The sequence below is a fragment of the Colletes gigas genome, unplaced genomic scaffold (assembly GCF_013123115.1).
Source record: "Colletes gigas isolate AHSC1104 unplaced genomic scaffold, ASM1312311v1 Colletes_gigas_Sc00009, whole genome shotgun sequence".
NCBI lineage: Eukaryota > Metazoa > Arthropoda > Insecta > Hymenoptera > Colletidae > Colletes > Colletes gigas.
Genome location: NW_025106638.1, coordinates 6,287,372 through 6,304,369, shown reverse-complemented (window position 1 = coordinate 6,304,369; position 16,998 = coordinate 6,287,372). Strand labels below are relative to the sequence as shown.

The following is a 16,998-nucleotide window of genomic DNA, read 5'->3' as shown; positions in this document are numbered from 1 at the left end:
AATTAAACAAACGTATGTTTGAAAATGTTTAGCAAGTATAATGTAAAATATAAATAAACTTTAAGCCGATATCGGTCGCTGATACAAAAACGATTTAAACCTTTATAGCCCCCCCCCCATTCCCTATTGATCAAAGAATCTATTATCCGAAATGCAATCGTACCGAACGATTTTTTTATTCGAGTGTTAAACAGTCATAAAAACTTTAATATTTATATTTCTGTTTATATAATTTCTAATGGTGGAATTCTCGGATCCTTGAAATTGTAATATTATTTTAAGATTTTTTGTTAGCCCCTTTTTTAGGCATTTTTAGATCTGCCACTGGTCGATACTATCTATTTTAGCAATAAAATATAAGTCGGAAGAGAAACCTGACAACGATAATAAGATTAAACAAAAAAAGGAATCGATTTAACTCGCGATATAATTTAAAAAAAATTATCAATTGTAAGTTTCATACTCTGCTGGAAATATTTATTGCATTGTTCACAAAATCGTTTAATGTCTACATTTCTCACAATTACATGATCAGTAAATTGGTTGGTATCCCATTTGTTTTAACATAGATTAATAATTTTGTATAAATTATACAGTTTGAATTGAGCTTAATTATTGTTAATTAGGATTTTAACTATGATTTAACAAAGAAACGTAACAAAATGTGCAGAATCATCGAGATTAGCTTTATGTTCTGAGATACCGTACAGGTTTTATTGTTTTATTATTGAAGGATGAGCATAAAACGATATCTCTATACAGGTGTAAAAAATATTAATTTTTAATAAGATTGGCTAGAACGAAATACATACGATGTTGAATTCGGCTCGACGTAGGACTACAAATGGGGGTTAAAATCTTTAAAATGAAGTCCACCGATTTCTATGTTAATCTTAAATACTTTGACAGAAATTCGTCGCCATCGCGAGGCCGAGTAATAATTTTGTTAACGTTGAATTTTCCTTTGTTCAAAATGATCATTCCGCATCTTTTCGGTTCAATGGACACATTTTAAACTCAACTATGTCAATTGTTTTATCTCTAGGTGGCAGACAACGTCGTTATTTCCACTTTTTTTATACAGCGGATCTTCCCCTATCACTCGACTACTTCAATTTAGGAGTCCTCTTTAAGTAGTAGGAACGACTACCATTCACTTATCCAATCGATAACGGCTTACACTTATCCAATTTTACATTATTCTAGTCGTTTGCGTTAGATTGTTCTCCGCAATTAAGACAACTTTGATTCACTTTACATTCTGTGATACTGCAACGGTGTTAGTTCGCAGCGTCGTCGAATAGGTATCGAAATCGTAGACGAGCGCGAGGCAATAATGTCATTCAATTGACAATGTTAAGATACAAACGGTAACACGGCACAATAAAATAAATACACGGCACATGCAATATATATTTCCAGTAAATTCAATAACGAAAGTAACAATAATATATGATTAATTAATGAATAGAAATGTTGTATACCTCATCTGCGATTTAATTACTTTTAACGTAGATATTGTATTACGAGACGGAGCTAGTAAGGTGCACGTAGAACAGTAGTGACTGACTGTATAACAGAAAACCGAATCGGAGATTCGCATATATTCGGAGTTGGAATTTGGATACGAATTTGTTCATTATTAAGAAATCGACCTTTCTTATCTTGCGGCGAAACCAAACCACGCATGGGCCGTTCAATGACAATGAACGAGTGTACAAATACTGACATTATCGGCACGTGGTGCCGGTGTGATAGTAACCGATGCTAACTAAATGTTTTTATTCAACTAAAACGGTTAGAGTATATAAAAGAAGAGGCTGAATCTTTAATATGTGTTAGAGAACGGATCGAAAAGAAAAAAAGCAAATATAGACAGTAAAATGCAAGAAAACTGACAGAAAAGGTAACTAAACGAATAAAAAACGAAGAAACAAGAAAAGAAACAATTGGTATAAACAGGAAAACTTTCGAGGCGATTGCTGGAAGGAAAAAGAGAAAATCACAGTTATTTTTAAACGACAAAGTCAACAATCTGAAGTTCAACTTCAGTTATTATAAATAACATTAAAGCATAATTAAATAATTACCAGGGTAAAAGGTTTCGCTCGAATAATTAAATATTTAATAAAATGCTTCACTCGCAATCGAGTTGTTTTGCATCCAGATATCTCATAATTAAGCTTATCGTGAAGATATCTGCCATATGTCCGTTTTTTTTTTCGTGGTTAAGGGTTATCTGTCTGTTATTCGCAGTTTAAATAAATCAAAGGTTTCATTCCACGCCAAATCGGACATATTTGTACTCAATGCCAAGGATTTGGTACAAATTTAAATATATTGCACCCCGTGCGAAAATAGGGTTTTTTTCTGCAAATTTTTATGAAAATTGCCTTTGCAAAAGAATTTGTATCTTGTACCGACTCCATTTCTACCTCTCTCTTATTACGTGGCTCGAAACTAATGCCTAGTTTATATGGCCATGAAGTTCCATGTCTACAGTGATGCCAGAAAAGCACCGTCGGGTGCACACTCAAAATGCTAGATACGCGTACGTGAGCTCGTGGAGTTTCGGAAAGACGACAAAGGCAAACTGACGCATGCCCTCTTTCTCGATTCTCCGAAGCTGCCCGAAGTAATTTCGGACCGCTTCGTGGGAGTCGAGAGAGAAAGGCTCACATTTGCCTTCTCGCTCTTAACAACTGAAATCCGACCTCCAGTCAACGGCATACGGTTTGGATTCTCGAGCCGAGATTCTCGACTGCCCAGGCATTTTTACTTTCCGACCTATGTAGGCGCACATAAGCAAAGTACCCATAATGAAAAAAGAATTTTGTAAAATTTATTTTACGGAAATACACGTTTTAAGACCTCCTGATCATATTTTAATTATTGAAAAAAAAGAAATTTTTTTTATTCCCATGTATGAGCGCACATATGTATATTATTAATACGATTGAGTATAAATAGCTTAATGAATTTAAATGAAACTTTACATTTAAGTTTTATGTTCTCATTTCAAAGTCCGGTTAGACTTTGACTATAATCAGTCCATGGATAATAATGATTATACCTCTTGTTTCATAGTTGTTCCGATATATGTATAGGCATAATGTATAAAAAATCTTTTAAATGTTTCATATAAATCTTAGGACGAATTAAATTTTATATATGTTAGACAGACGCGTAGACTGGAATTAGGGATTAAGAAATACGCAGGGTATTCGTATACATGCTTTATTCCCGTTCTTTCAGCGTCGGAAAAACAAATGAGCCCGTCCTGGGCCTAGACCCTCGCCTTTGCCGTCAGCCTTCTCCCCTATCGGTAGGTGTGGGAATGTTGACGGACGAAGGCCAGACGCGGTCCCTTGCCAGCGCCTCGGCTTGGGCCTCGCCTTTTCCCGACGCCTTCCATATAAAAAAAATTATATAAACTTTTTCTCTATCTTCTCTAGAAAAGAAAAAATTAAATGAAATCTTATACATTACATGCTTACTTAAATCGCATTGAAAACGAATACCACAAATGTTTTAGAATAATGTGCAAAATGTGATTACGATTTTCGCTAAGACAAATTGAAAACTCGGTTCTAACAAGGAAAAGTTGGAATGGTACCCGGTTTTGGGTTAGGTTTTACTTTGAGATATTATAAAAGTTATTACAGATACTTATCTTCAGAAATAGAAATACATTCAACAACCAGCGTCGCGTGAATGACAAGGTATTTGCTTGCTAGTTCCGAGCTTCTTCTGCTCTGCAGGTTCAAACCCTGCCAAAACAAATCCTTTTTTTTTATTTTTTCAATCATATTTTAATCGTACACTAAATGTGACATTATATTTTTGTCTGACCTTCGAATATTTTTTTTTTTAAGTTGAATTTAACCAATTACATTTAACATATGTTATTTTCAATGTACGAAGTACATGAATCTGGATGGTACTTTTCGTAAAAACAGTGAAAACATAACAATTTCAAGCACCACCTACATCTAATGAAAGTTCTGTTTTCACAGAAATAACAAAATTTTGTATTTAACTCTGATGGAAAGGCCGCTTCATTTACATTGATAAAATGTGAACGATTTTCGGATAGCCGTACCTTGTAGCTCGTACTTTTTACCTTATACTTCGGGTAAAAAGGGATATAGCTGGGAAAAACAGTTTTATGACATTACCTGCTAACTTATGTTACTGTTCTACAATGAAACGCTATGTTTTGTACCTTTAAAAATATTCGACTATGTCCTTTTAAAATTTAAGATACAACCCATACTTTGTATACTTAGTTCTATTTAGTTCGTCATAACAAATTGATACGGTTATCTCAAAACAATCGAGGAAAATCATTATTAATTAATTTCTGCAATTATTAATTCTACTGTTTTGTTTATGTTATAAAAGTAAGAACTCTTCTTATTGAAAAATTCCACAGCGTGCACAATACTGGTAAAGAGTGGAATCTCATTTTAATTTATTAATTTTCAATCTTAAAGTATTTTGATTTTCAAAAATCGTATTAATAATATACATATGTGCGCTCATACATGGGAATAAAAAAAATTTCTTTTTTTTCAATAATTAAAATATGATCAGGAGGTCTTAAAACGTGTATTTCCGTAAAATAAATTTTACAAAATTTTTTTTTCATTATGGGTACTTTGCTTATGTACGCCTACATAGGTCGGAAAGTAAAAATGCTTGGGCAGTCGAGAATCTCGGCTCGAGAATCCAAATCGTATGCCGTTGACGGGAGGTCGGATTTCAGTTGTTTAGAGCGCGAAGGCAAATGTGAGCCTTTCTCTCTCGACTCCCACGAGGCGATCCGAAATTACTTCGGGCAGCTTCGGAGAATCGAGAAAGAGGGTATGCGTCAGTTTGCCTTTGTCGACTTTCCGAAACTCCACGAGCTCACGTACGCATATCTGGCATGTGTGCGTGTGCACCCGGCGGTGCTTTTCTGGCATCACTGCTCGGTGTTCAATCTAGTAACACTGCTCCTGCCGCTCCTAGTTACATCGCTCATTTGTTAAAATAAACTTATCTTTCCCTTTCACATGCATATATGCACAACGAACGATGTATATTAATTATCCAGATGACTTATATGAATAGAATGGTCTCATTAAAATTATTATTTAAACATTCGTTCGACGTTATTTAATCATGTCCATGATACTAAATTGACTCGTTGCTTGTGAAAGTCTTATTGATACCTTTTTATTTGAATTGTATCAGTACTGGAAGAAATGACAACAAATACATCTTACTAATGCCAATGACTACATACATACTTATTTCGATGCATGTTTGATAACACAATAGTTGTAAAGTCATACGTATTCAGTAGTAATGAATGTTATTGCATTGGCACCATCACCATATACAATTATTTGCAAAACATCACTGTTTGATAATATATACATGTAATTAAAAAACGTATGTAGCACATTTCGCATTTTCTGATTCGTTTTAGATTAGTGATCAGTGATATAAAAGAATTCTATATAATCGAAAACTATACTAAGTGGGAGAAAAGAGCAGATTCCCCTCGTGACGTTCCCCTCAAGTAATTTATTTGAGTAGATCGTACATGCATTCCAGTTTATTTGATTCTAATATTTGTATCGTGCTTGCGCTATTTGCAGATTGAATGTTTCGAATGCGTATCGTATCGTTAAGAAAACAGTGATAAAAAAAATAACGTCCAAGGAAGAATATTTAATTTGAACGTAATGGGTGAATGATGCGCTATGTCCGACACACGGGAAAAATAACAAGTACGCCATACTTGTTTTTGACACGACTCATTCTATGCCTAATTTACGATAATGAGAAAAAAATATTGGTTAAAGAATAAGTTAAAACACGTAGATTTGCTTCAGCCTTAAAATTTATCTCCGTAGTAGTCAACTGATAAAAAGAAAAGTTTACAAGTATTCCAGTTGGAGCAGTTTGACGTACCTTAAACAATTTTTGCAGTATATATACATAACCATTATATACTTTTGTAATTTACTGTTTACGTGTGCAATATACGCATCTATACTTATTACCTATTATGCAAATAAAGTTCTGTTATAAAATGGCAAAGAATGATGGTTCAAGAATTCTTTGTGCAAATACTATGCAAGAAAATGAAAGGATATTACACGAATCTTGTCGTAAATATCAAGTAAGTACTGGCACCTCGTGCATTTTGATGTTGATTAACAGATAATATTATTAATATATCTGTGATTCTTCAGGTAGAGACCAAAACCAAGGAAGATTTTGAGAAGTTGTTTATTAAACTTAACTACGTCTGTCAAATAAGATTGACCAAGGAGGAAATACAATTAAATTCTTCTTGGCGTAATAAAAATGTAAGATTAGCGATAAGATCGCTATTTTTGTCGATCTATTTTGTACAAAATTGATTTTATCATAATTTTTCTTTTTAGGTTATAAACTATACGTATGGACCTATTCTGGGATTTCCATCTGGTTCTTGGTGGGGTATTCGTATGGATTGCTCCCGCGATCGTATTCACGATCCCTTTGATGAAAATATTCAGGTCGGACCGTTCGGAGTTACATCTATCTGTACATCGAGCATCAATCTAAGCGAAGATGTTGACTTTGGTAATTCTCTTACCCTTACGGGTCAGAAATATCTCGACGAGAAGTCCGACAATGATCCGCTTATCAAAAATTATGAAAATCAGATACCGGTGAGACTGATCAGAAGTTACAATTTATTGAACGAGTTCGCTCCGAAAACGGGTTACAGATACGATGGTTTGTATATCGTAACAAACTTCTGGATAGGTATAAATTCAGATTCTACGAAATGTTATAAGTTCTCTTTGTTGCGTTTTAACGATCAAGAACCACCATTGTGGGGTATAAAACAGCCGCTTCTAGGTACAAGTAAATGTTTCTCTAGCCAACATTTTACACCCATGCCTCTACGAAACTGCTCAGAAAATTCGATCCCGAGCTTGTATGAATTTAAAAAATATTCGCACACCTCCGAACCTGTAATATCAAAAGGGAAGCACGACAAGTCGAATGGATTTATACAATTTCCGACGTCTGAAAATAAAAAGATAGAAGAGAAGGAAAAGGCTCCAGCTGAAAGCGGGATAGTAATGCGGCACGTGTTTAAGAAAGGAACTGTAGAATGTACACCTAGTATAGCCAGTATGTCTATTGCGTCGGAAAACAAACCATTGACCCATATTGGAACACAAGGATTTAAAGCTCTTAATACTAATATTTCTATACGTACAGGACTGTACGATTCGTCGCATAGTACACAGCACGATCTTAAAAAAACTACTTTATCGCCGTTTTGTAGAACAGCTAAATCACTTAATTTACTTAAAATTAATCCTCACGCGGAAAATCTGAGTTTGTCCAACAAAGACAAAAACAAAAGTTCAGACGGAAAGATACAAATGATTACAACAAACGATTTTCCTAAGCGTGTCGATTATATTTCGCCTAACACGGTAAAACCAGACTCGTTGAAAATTAAATTGTCTAAAGATACAAATACAGAATCGAACAGCAGCTCAAACGATAAAAGTTCAAATCCTTCCTGCACGCACGAATGTAATAACAGTAAAACGCATAAAGATGCGATAAATGATTGCATAGACGTGCACAAAAGTAATGTAACTTCCTCTAGTATGCCAACCAGTATGCTAAACTTAACGGAGTCTACGTGTAAAAATGAGACTTTGACGCATAAAATTGCATCGAAAAAAGCACAGGAATTAAAGTCGCTCGAGTCTATAGACTCGCTGACACCGGATAAAATTCTACATTTAATTAACAAGAAATGTCATCCTCTATCAAAGTTACTTATGGGCAATATGATAGGACTAACATCGGAACAATCTATACAATTAAAAACACATGATTTCTTAACAGTCCAAACAGAAGTCAAAGATAAAGTAGCGACACAAAACAACGGCGTGGAAGAAACAAAGGAAAAGAAACAGTTCGAGTCTATTTCGGACGATTTAATCGGCGCAAGATATTATAAATTTAGAAGACGTAAAAGATTATCCAGAAAAATAATGAAAAAATCAGAGGTTAGGAAATGCGACAAAACGCACAATGGGGATGTTCAGAATGATTCTATGCAGTCTGCGGGCGTTTTAGAGCAAAATTTAATAGGTTTCAATACATGCGGCAGTTCGCAGAAAAGTATATTGCAGAAAGATGTTTTGTATTCGAGTAGACGTAACGCGGATATAGAAAATAAAATAGTAAAAGAAGCTAGTGTACAGAAGAAAAAAATACATTGCGCGCAAGAGCCGGGAAAAGATGTTAAAAAGGACGTTGAAAGTAAAAACGAAACGAACACGCGTTTACGAACCATGAAAGCGGTCAAGTCGTCGATCAAGAAACATATAAATAAGAAACAAAGACGAGAAATTGCAAATTTATTAATAGATGCAAAAATTGGCCCTAAAATACGTGGTCCGCGAAATAGAAGATTGCGATGCATGAGTAATACGTACGCGAAACAGTCGTACGAACGTTTCAGTACCGTAGTGTGTACCTTGAATAAATGCCGAATTAATTCAGAAATATCTGAACAACGATCTACCTTAAAGAATAGAAATAAACTCACGAAAATTGCTGGCTATAAAAGCATGAGAGATAAAGAAACTAGAAATGTTAGAATACACAAGAATCTCACTGTTTTCAAAAAGATGGACAAGAACGATATAACAGAAAAAATGATAAACAATAATAATAATAATAATAACAATAATAATAACAATAAGAATAGTACGAACGACAATAATAAGAAACCAAAATCTGTAAAGGCTAATATTAAAAGTGTACAAACCAACGATACAACGATGATCGTAAATCGGAAAAGAAAATTGATGCAGAAAATTCCCGCGAAAATAAAATTCACCGAGAACTGTAAGACGGACGCTGTGACTCAATGCAGTCTCATTAAAGAACCCCCGATGAAAAACTTGAAATCGAACGAGTTGGTTAAAAAGTATGGCCGCAACGAGCATTACACTTTTATCAAGGTGGAGTACGGTGAATTTAAAGACATGAAATCCGAAATGTACGAAGCTGCTAAATTTGCTGCCGCGAATAAAGGTCAACGAGCACACAAGCCTAATGAAAGATACAAATCGTGTACAGAGACTGTACGTAATATACAGCACCCCAAGACTTCGAATGTACCGTTAAATAGTGATATTTTGAATACGAAGGGGCAAAGTAAATTTTCGATGGAAAGGGCGTCTGCATTTGTACCTGTTAACGTTTTGGATAGCGATTCGAAGATTGCTCGTCTCAGATCGATAGGATTCAAGCCGATAATAACCGGCGATAACGGTAATGAAGGTGTCAGTAATCAAAACAAGGAAGATTGTTCTGAAGTATTCAATAGTAAAGTGCTAAAGCAAAATGTCGCTGAAAAATACAATAAATATACTAACGAGGAGAATGATGTTGTCGTGTACATGGATGATGAATTACAATATCAAGATATAGAGGACGAAGACAATAATTCGTTGTCTAGCAAACGTAAATCGTCGGAATCCGAAGATCGTGCATCAAACAACGAGCAGTTAAACGATATAACTTTCGAAAAAGGATCTAACGATCTGTCGTCGGAACAAGATTTAGAATCACCTTGGCACGGATGGAAAAAAGTTATAACAAATAAAGATATATACTGGATTGGTTGGTAAGCAAAGAATAAATCTTGTATGTAATTTGTAATTTTCTGTATTACTATGTCGCGACCAGAAGAAATTTATCTACAAAGAAAAAAAATCTATATATATACATATATATATATATACATATATACATATATATATATATATATATAGATAAATGTAGAGTAATATGGTAAAATATATATAAATATATATATATATATATATATATGTGTATATGTATATATATTTATATGTTCGTGTATATATATATTTTTTCTGCCAAAAGAAAGGCTGTTGACAAAATATTAAGTTATTTTTTCACTGATAGTTGTAATGTTTCAATGTATTGATATAATTATAGATAATGCTTTTGTAGAATAAATAGATTTGATCTTCTGTTGAATTAATTCACGCTTAAATTGCTCTGATTGATTTCATTGTTATCTCATTTGCTAAGTGTTTTACTAATAAGAATTAAAAGTAATTTAAGATACCAATTAGTAATTGTACAAATATAGCGATTTACTTTCAACAAATTAACTTTATTGTTATTTTATGGAGCAGAATAATATATTCTCTCCATAAATATAATTTATGTATACAGAAAAATTTCTATTGTATAGAAAATAAAGTTTGAGTTTAAAGATTCGTTTCCATTGTTTATAAAGCATTCGATGGAACACAGAACATAGAACATTATATATATCAAATGTGTATATGTGTAGAATCGCTAACGCAAAACATGAAGTATCAAATACTTATATGCGAATAAAACAAATACATCAAAGGAAAGTTTTTTAATTTTTGCATTATTAAATACATTCTATTTTAAAGATATATACACTCATTAGTTCTTTAATCTAGGACGCAAAGAGTTTTTATTTTGTGGCTCAGTTATATATTTCCCGGACACGTGCAAGAATTGGATGTACTTTTCTCTGTGTATTTCATAAAATAAGTGTTTTTTTCATTGGCAAAAATTTACGTTAATTTCATTCGAATTGGAAATATTTATGTAAAAACGTATAAGATAATGTTAGTTAAAAGTGTAAAAATATCAATCGGCTACGGTAAATAATACGGCAACGTATTTGTGAGTATTCAGATATTAAGTACTGTACAATGCCTTCTTTCAAGAAACTTAGATCGCCTCGTAAATTAAAAGATAGTTACATTATTGTAGTAGAACCACCTCTATAGGTAACACTGCCTTAAACACGTTCAGCATATTAAAATAAATATCTTCTATGCTATGTTTACATGATGTAACATAATACATGTATTAACATGGATGTAACATTATGGAACTATTACAGTATGATGTATTATTTTACATCATACGATTTTCTTTCTTGTCTATCTGCCGTTTGTTCTGTGAGCGAGTCAAGTTCCTACTTAATGATGTACAATCAATTTAACGGTTTATATGTAGTTTTCTCGAGACCAGATATTTATAATTTCACGAAAGTCCAACGTTAATGTAGTGTTCCTTTTCTTTTCTTTTTTCTTTTTTTTCGTTCGCGTGCAACCCGCGTTGTTTGCATCTATTGGAACTCATCGTCACTGCTCAACAGCATTGTTTTCTCGTTATAATTTTGAGAAATTGTCGCAACACGTTGATGAGAAGTGTGTCGTCTTTGCGGCGGCGGTACCGGCATATTCTGCGGATCGTCTGGATCAAAACTGGATATCCGCATACCACGTTGTCCCTTTGGAGCTCCTGATTGTTACATTACATCACGTATGTATATATCGCTGGCAAAACCGTGACTAACGGATACATCGATCAGTCAGCGAACAACGAATAATCATGCGTGAATTTTCCATTTTCGTTTAAAGCATTATTCATTGCATCGATTCTAGGCTATGTACAATGTTACACGTGACCCGACAAATTTCTTTTTTTTCACGCACACCGTTAATACATACAGCACTTTTATTTTCTCGACATCGATACGGAAGATATATTATGCACAACACAATCATACTAACTGAAACATGCATGTTATAAAAATAATTCAAATTTACTAATTCTTGCAACGCTAGAAAAAAAAAAATAATAAAATGCATACATAACATAGATAGGTAGATTTAACGAATTTCTTGTTGCACAAATTCAGAAGTGAACATGTTACATAGATGAAAAGTTGTTTACTACTGATGATGTTTCTAATACGTCTAATTTTCTAATTTATCTAATATATCAATATCGATTTAAACAATGAATACAAAATGTTATGTCAGTGACAAAATATTTATGGGTGATGGGTTAATTAATGATTCTTATTTCGCGTGTATGTAAATACATATGAATTAAATGAAGGGCGATTCGATCCAGTCTTAAGTCTTACAAAATTATTAGCGACATTATGAATAATAAAAAATATAACGTGCCTTCGAGTAAAGTTTAGAAATGGCAGATAAAAGGAGAAATGTTATGAAAACCGGAAGTTATAGTGATTCGATAGAAACGTGAAATTAATTCTACGCACACTGCGAATTCGAAAAATTTCGTTATTTTAATTATTGTTTATCTACTTCGGAAGTCAATAATATAAAATTACCACTTCAGAAATTGATAGTGTAAAGTTAACTTGATTCTTTATGCACGTTTCGATTTGTATAATTAATTAAATTGAAACAAACACAAAGAATCAAATTATACAACTGTTTCATCCTGTTTAATCATTTGACAAAAGCAGTCAGAATGCCAATAAACGGAACTCTACCTCCAAAGAAAAGGAAAGCAAGAAACAGGAGATAATTCTCATTGGAGCAGTGAGAAACTACAAAATGATAACAACCTCCAATAATATTCACCTAAATTTTTAGATATTGGAAATAAAATTTAAAAATTATAAATTTTTTTTAAAGAAATAACGAGCTATAGCAGAATAATCTATGATTATTTTTAAACTCAACGTTTTGTCCACGTGCTTGCATGGCTTTCTTCAGAAAAATAAATAAATAATACAAAAATACGTTCATAAGCTATTATATATTTTAATTCGTGTTTTTATCAATATTTTTGTATTATTTAAGGTATTCTCTCGAAGAGAGCTACATAATCGTACGATCGAAACGTTGATTTATTGAAATATTGAAAATAAAAATAAAAGGCAAACTCCCATACGTCATAATATTATTTGTAACTTATTTATTTTATGTGTGAAATGAAGAACAATAAGGAAGTCTCATAAATACATAAAAGCATTATAAGATAATATTATGCCCTTTAATAATTTCTGCTCTATCAATAAAATAATATATTATTACAATACTGCCACAAAATAGTAGTCAATCATTATTTGTCTTTTGCAGTTATTAGAAAGCAACACTTTTTATGAAATTACACTGTACTCTAAGTGCTCTTGTGTTAAGTGCTTAATTTCTATCGTACAGTAAATTTTATTAATTGCAAAATGAATGAATTGTATTATATAAATACGTATATGTATGCATGTATGTTTAGTATATACATATACTGATTTTAGTATAAACCTTAAATCATAATTTGAGCAGAGAACTCTTTGCCCGCCCTGCAACTTCATTCGAACTTAAAACGTCAAGTAAATTTGTAGCATTAGTTCTAATAATCTACAGTGTAGTATTAAGAATTTTTCAAACTCCATTTAAAATTGTACAAATGCCTCATGTCCAATTTCTTGAAATTAAAAAAGTGATGCCTCGCACTCTCATAGTTTTTCATACGGCAAGTTGGTATTAACGTCTGAAAAACAGTAAACAGAAAGTGCCTTCAAAGAACTTAATGCTAATTGGCACGTATAAATTGAACTTACGATAGAAAATTTTTCCGTCTTTCAATGAACGACTTCGTTATAATTTAATTGCAAAAGATAAATATAAATTAATATACACGGTGTTTCATAATAATTGGTACAATGGGAAAGATAGTGATTCGACGTGAAATAAGTAGAAAATATGGATTAGAATGTTTTCATACGAAACTTTGTTTTTTAGAAAATCGAATTTGAAAATTCAGCTGGTAAGCGTGCTATGCAGATGGAATAATAAAAAGTAAGAATTTATATCGAGGATAAACGTAAGCTAGTAGGACTGATAAAAAAGATAATCGTGATGTTCACAATGTTTATTATAAACACAAACGCAAGTAGTGGTAACCCATAGCTATATGAAACGAATTTTTAAAAATCAATTTTCTAGAAAATTAAATTCCCGTATAAAAAAAATGCTGTTCTATATTTTCTACTTAATTTTCATATAAAGTCATTACCCGTTTGATCGTACCATCTATTATAAAATACCCTGTGTATTATTGCGCGCATTTAGTGGTTGGCAGTAAAGTATGTTGAAAGATACAAATACAATTGCAGCACATATACAGAAAATCAATATATTCATTTACTTTGTTTAAATTCGGATGAAACATTTTGAACGATTTTCAAACCTTAAATTAAAAGATTTTTCTATTGCATTTATGAAGTATAGTAAAATTTAAATTAACAAAATATAAATGAACAATGAAATACAGATGATTTTAGATTTCATCATTCACTACATCATGCTATACGAAAATATATCAATCAGATCAAATAAGTAATAAAAAGTCTTCAAAGACAATATTTATCAAAACAAACATCTTTGAAAAGATGAACTGTACATACCTGAACTATATTGTGTGTATTGTTGATATTGTGGATGAAAATTGTGGATGGCATCAGTCATTATATCTTTTGGATTCATAGTTTCCTACGCGTAAACGGTATTGGATTAGTTATATTTTCATTAGTTTAATTCCTAGAAAAATATCAAACTTATGTAATGGTGTACCTTTAAACTGCTACTAATACTTTGCATTGTTACACTTCTTCCTCTTGAATCTGTAACACAACCAGCTGAATATACTTGATAGGGGAACGCATAACGTAACGCTATAGCGGCAAATAACATTTCGATGCAGATTAAAAAATTCTGATAACCAGCGGAAACAGTGCCCGCACTCGTCGACTGGCCTAAGCTTATAGGTGAAATTACATTTGCTTTTTCAAGAATAGCCAGTAAAACTCCTAAAATAAAAATGAATCCATATAAATTATAAATGATTTAAATTCATTAGTTAAAAAAGCAATTAAAGTGATTTCTTTAATTGACAAAATAATCGGTATGCGCTAACTTATGCGATATTATATTATATATTAAATATTACCTTGCCAAAATGAAAGAAAAATGACGCTCTTGACGGTACAAAACTTTAAGACAGGTTCAAAAGGCGTTAGCAGGTCTCTTGTAGCAAAATAGAAGAGGAAAAGTCCGTAAAGGGCAAGGGACACACTGATATTATAAATTATAGTTATGTAAATGTAGCCCCCGTCCGGGGACCAATCTCCGTCTCTGTAATGTCCAAATGCTTGAAGAAATATAATGACAAACGCCATTACTGGCTTTACTAAGCAAAATTGCAAGGTGGCTTGCTTGCAAAATCTAAGAAAACCGATAGTATATGTTTTCCCAACTAGGCAGCATGTTCCGTATAGGCAATTGGAACGAATAGGTTTACCACGGATTTCGGACATAATATTTCCTTCACCACCCAGGTACTCGTAGCATAGAGACAAAAAGTTGTATATAACAAATGCTTCATAACAGTCTCGTACAGTGAAGAAATAAACATAATAACTTTCGCTGTTAAAAAATAAAAGGGAGACCCAAGAATACGTTGCGTAAATTGGGACTATAAACAGAATTCTCACTATCCATCTTTGTTCTGTTGGATTCGTGTACCACCTTAGATGTTGGTAAATCTACAAAATGAAATAAAAATGATACTTTACACTCTTCGTATCAGAGGGGACCACCGTGACGAATTGAAAAAATCAACATTTTTTCTTTTATCTCTCTTTAATATTTTGGGGTTTTAAGAATTACTTCTTAAAATATTAATGTAAATCAATGAGTAGTGATATTTTTGAAAATTGACACTAAATACTTAACATTTTAATTAATTAATTTCTCCTATTAAGTACTTTGGTAATAAATTGATTGAATATCATCAATAATATCTGTATTGATCCGATCATTACTTATAATTTAAGAAAATTGCACAACTTTCTATTTCAAAACTTGCAGCAAAACATTACATGTCTACTCACTTTCAATAAACTTTTGGTAACCTTTTACATTGGTTCCTATTATTATTATTATTATTATTATTATTATTATTATTATTATTTTTATATGAAATTTTTACAGGAAGTGATTTAAGAAATGTGCTTTTCAAAAACATTAAAGATTTACTAGAGGAGGTTTCAATTGCCCCAAAAACATTCTTAAAATTTGCTTTTATGTTTAGACGTCACTGTGGCTTTTCCCTTTAACAGAGGATTACTAATCATAAGAAAATACCTGTTGACAAGTTAAGAAGAGTGCTGCCCAAACAAACGCACCGGCAATACCTTGAGCAGCTCTTGTCTGTAAAAATATTGGTGCTGCTTTTCCCTTGGAAATTAAAGGATCGGTGGTTGTAGATGTCATACCGTTGAGCAAAGAGCTTACGATCATGGATGATTCCGTTGCCACGGTACTACTCATATTTTAATCTGAGAAAAATCAGCGTTGCAAATAATAATTGCAGCTTAATGTAATTGAAGAAAAAGAAAGATAATCGTGGACGTTTATAGCGTCCATTTTAGTCACAGTCACAAATAGGAAAAAGTTAATAAACAACATTTTTTCTCATAACACAGAACAAGTGTCGAGATTATGGCTCGCGCGTTAAAAATCAATATATGCACAACAATAACAACGGTACTCCCATTCGTGCGCAAAATTTCGTTTCGTGGACGCACCCGTGCTCCATTCGCAGATTTTTGTCGAACGATTTGCAGCATACGCGCGTTCTCTCGTTGACGTATCTTGGTAGTACGTGGTCTCCTTTTCCCTTCGTATCGTATCGTACCGTGCGTGTTGACCTGTACGATTCAGCTTCTCGGAGATTCCCCACTTTCAAATAACCAGTATCCGACGCAACCGTTTACCGACAGTCGTGACCTTCCAACAGAGAACGCGAATAATCCACCGAAATTCACTTCCCTTCACTACATGCGGATTTGTTCAGCTTAGATCACCGAGTTTCACTTTTACCCGACATTTTCAGGCATTTCTTCTCTTTCCCTCCTCGATGTCAAACATTCGTTACGGGCAGCTTCGCGAAATATGTCAGTCGACAATAAAAATATAACTGATCTCGCGTCTCACCACTATAACTACATTCTTCCTCGTCGCACCTGTGAATCTTCCCTTCGGTTTTCTTTGTTTTACTCTCACG

The 16,998-nt window shown here is 32.9% G+C and overlaps 2 protein-coding genes across 6 annotated transcripts; one reads left to right on the top strand and one right to left on the bottom strand.

Moving 5' to 3' along the window:
• The first annotated feature begins 5,432 nt into the window (after positions 1–5,432).
• LOC122397127 (MATH and LRR domain-containing protein PFE0570w-like) lies at positions 5,433–9,790 on the top strand. 3 transcript variants are annotated; one of them, XM_043396037.1, is made up of 4 exons: positions 5,433–5,569; positions 5,649–6,175; positions 6,249–6,365; positions 6,444–9,790. In XM_043396037.1, exons 2-4 carry the CDS (start codon positions 6,062–6,064, stop codon positions 9,717–9,719), a joined length of 3,507 nt encoding a protein of 1,168 aa, XP_043251972.1. In that variant the 5' UTR covers positions 5,433–5,569; positions 5,649–6,061; the 3' UTR covers positions 9,720–9,790. The 3 variants fall into 3 exon arrangements, with proteins under 3 accessions (XP_043251972.1, XP_043251973.1, XP_043251971.1); XM_043396038.1 differs by having other exon boundaries at positions 5,503–6,164; XM_043396036.1 differs by having other exon boundaries at positions 5,503–6,175.
• Positions 9,791–10,399: 609 nt separating this feature from the next.
• LOC122397232 (transmembrane protein 184B) lies at positions 10,400–16,949 on the bottom strand. 3 transcript variants are annotated; one of them, XM_043396268.1, is made up of 6 exons: positions 16,520–16,949; positions 16,077–16,270; positions 14,881–15,475; positions 14,505–14,740; positions 14,339–14,423; positions 10,400–11,409 (listed from the first exon to the last, which is right to left on the bottom strand). In XM_043396268.1, the coding sequence occupies exons 2-6, from the start codon at positions 16,260–16,262 to the stop codon at positions 11,237–11,239; spliced, it is 1,275 nt and encodes a 424-aa protein (XP_043252203.1). In that variant the 5' UTR covers positions 16,263–16,270; positions 16,520–16,949; the 3' UTR covers positions 10,400–11,236. The 3 variants fall into 3 exon arrangements, with proteins under 3 accessions (XP_043252203.1, XP_043252202.1, XP_043252204.1); XM_043396267.1 differs by having other exon boundaries at positions 10,401–11,412; positions 16,520–16,944; XM_043396269.1 differs by lacking the exon at positions 10,400–11,409 and adding an exon at positions 12,599–13,422 and having other exon boundaries at positions 16,520–16,935.
• Positions 16,950–16,998: the final 49 nt, after the last annotated feature.

What these genes read in the sequence shown, in the direction of transcription:
- LOC122397232 (XM_043396267.1), bottom strand. Translation starts at nt 16,262, where the DNA reads ATGAGTAGTACCGTGGCAACGGAATCATCCATGATCGTAAGCTCTTTG. An exon ending in TCTTCTTAACTTGTCAACAG is followed by an intron (nt 15,476 to 16,076) that starts GTATTTTCTTAT and finishes TTCATTTTGTAG; the next exon opens with ATTTACCAACATCTAAGGTG. An exon ending in TTTTCTTTCATTTTGGCAAG is followed by an intron (nt 14,741 to 14,880) that starts GTAATATTTAAT and finishes TTTTTATTTTAG; the next exon opens with GAGTTTTACTGGCTATTCTT.
- LOC122397127 (XM_043396037.1), top strand. Translation starts at nt 6,062, where the DNA reads ATGCAAATAAAGTTCTGTTATAAAATGGCAAAGAATGATGGTTCAAGA. An exon ending in AATCTTGTCGTAAATATCAA is followed by an intron (nt 6,176 to 6,248) that starts GTAAGTACTGGC and finishes GTGATTCTTCAG; the next exon opens with GTAGAGACCAAAACCAAGGA. An exon ending in CTTCTTGGCGTAATAAAAAT is followed by an intron (nt 6,366 to 6,443) that starts GTAAGATTAGCG and finishes TTTTCTTTTTAG; the next exon opens with GTTATAAACTATACGTATGG.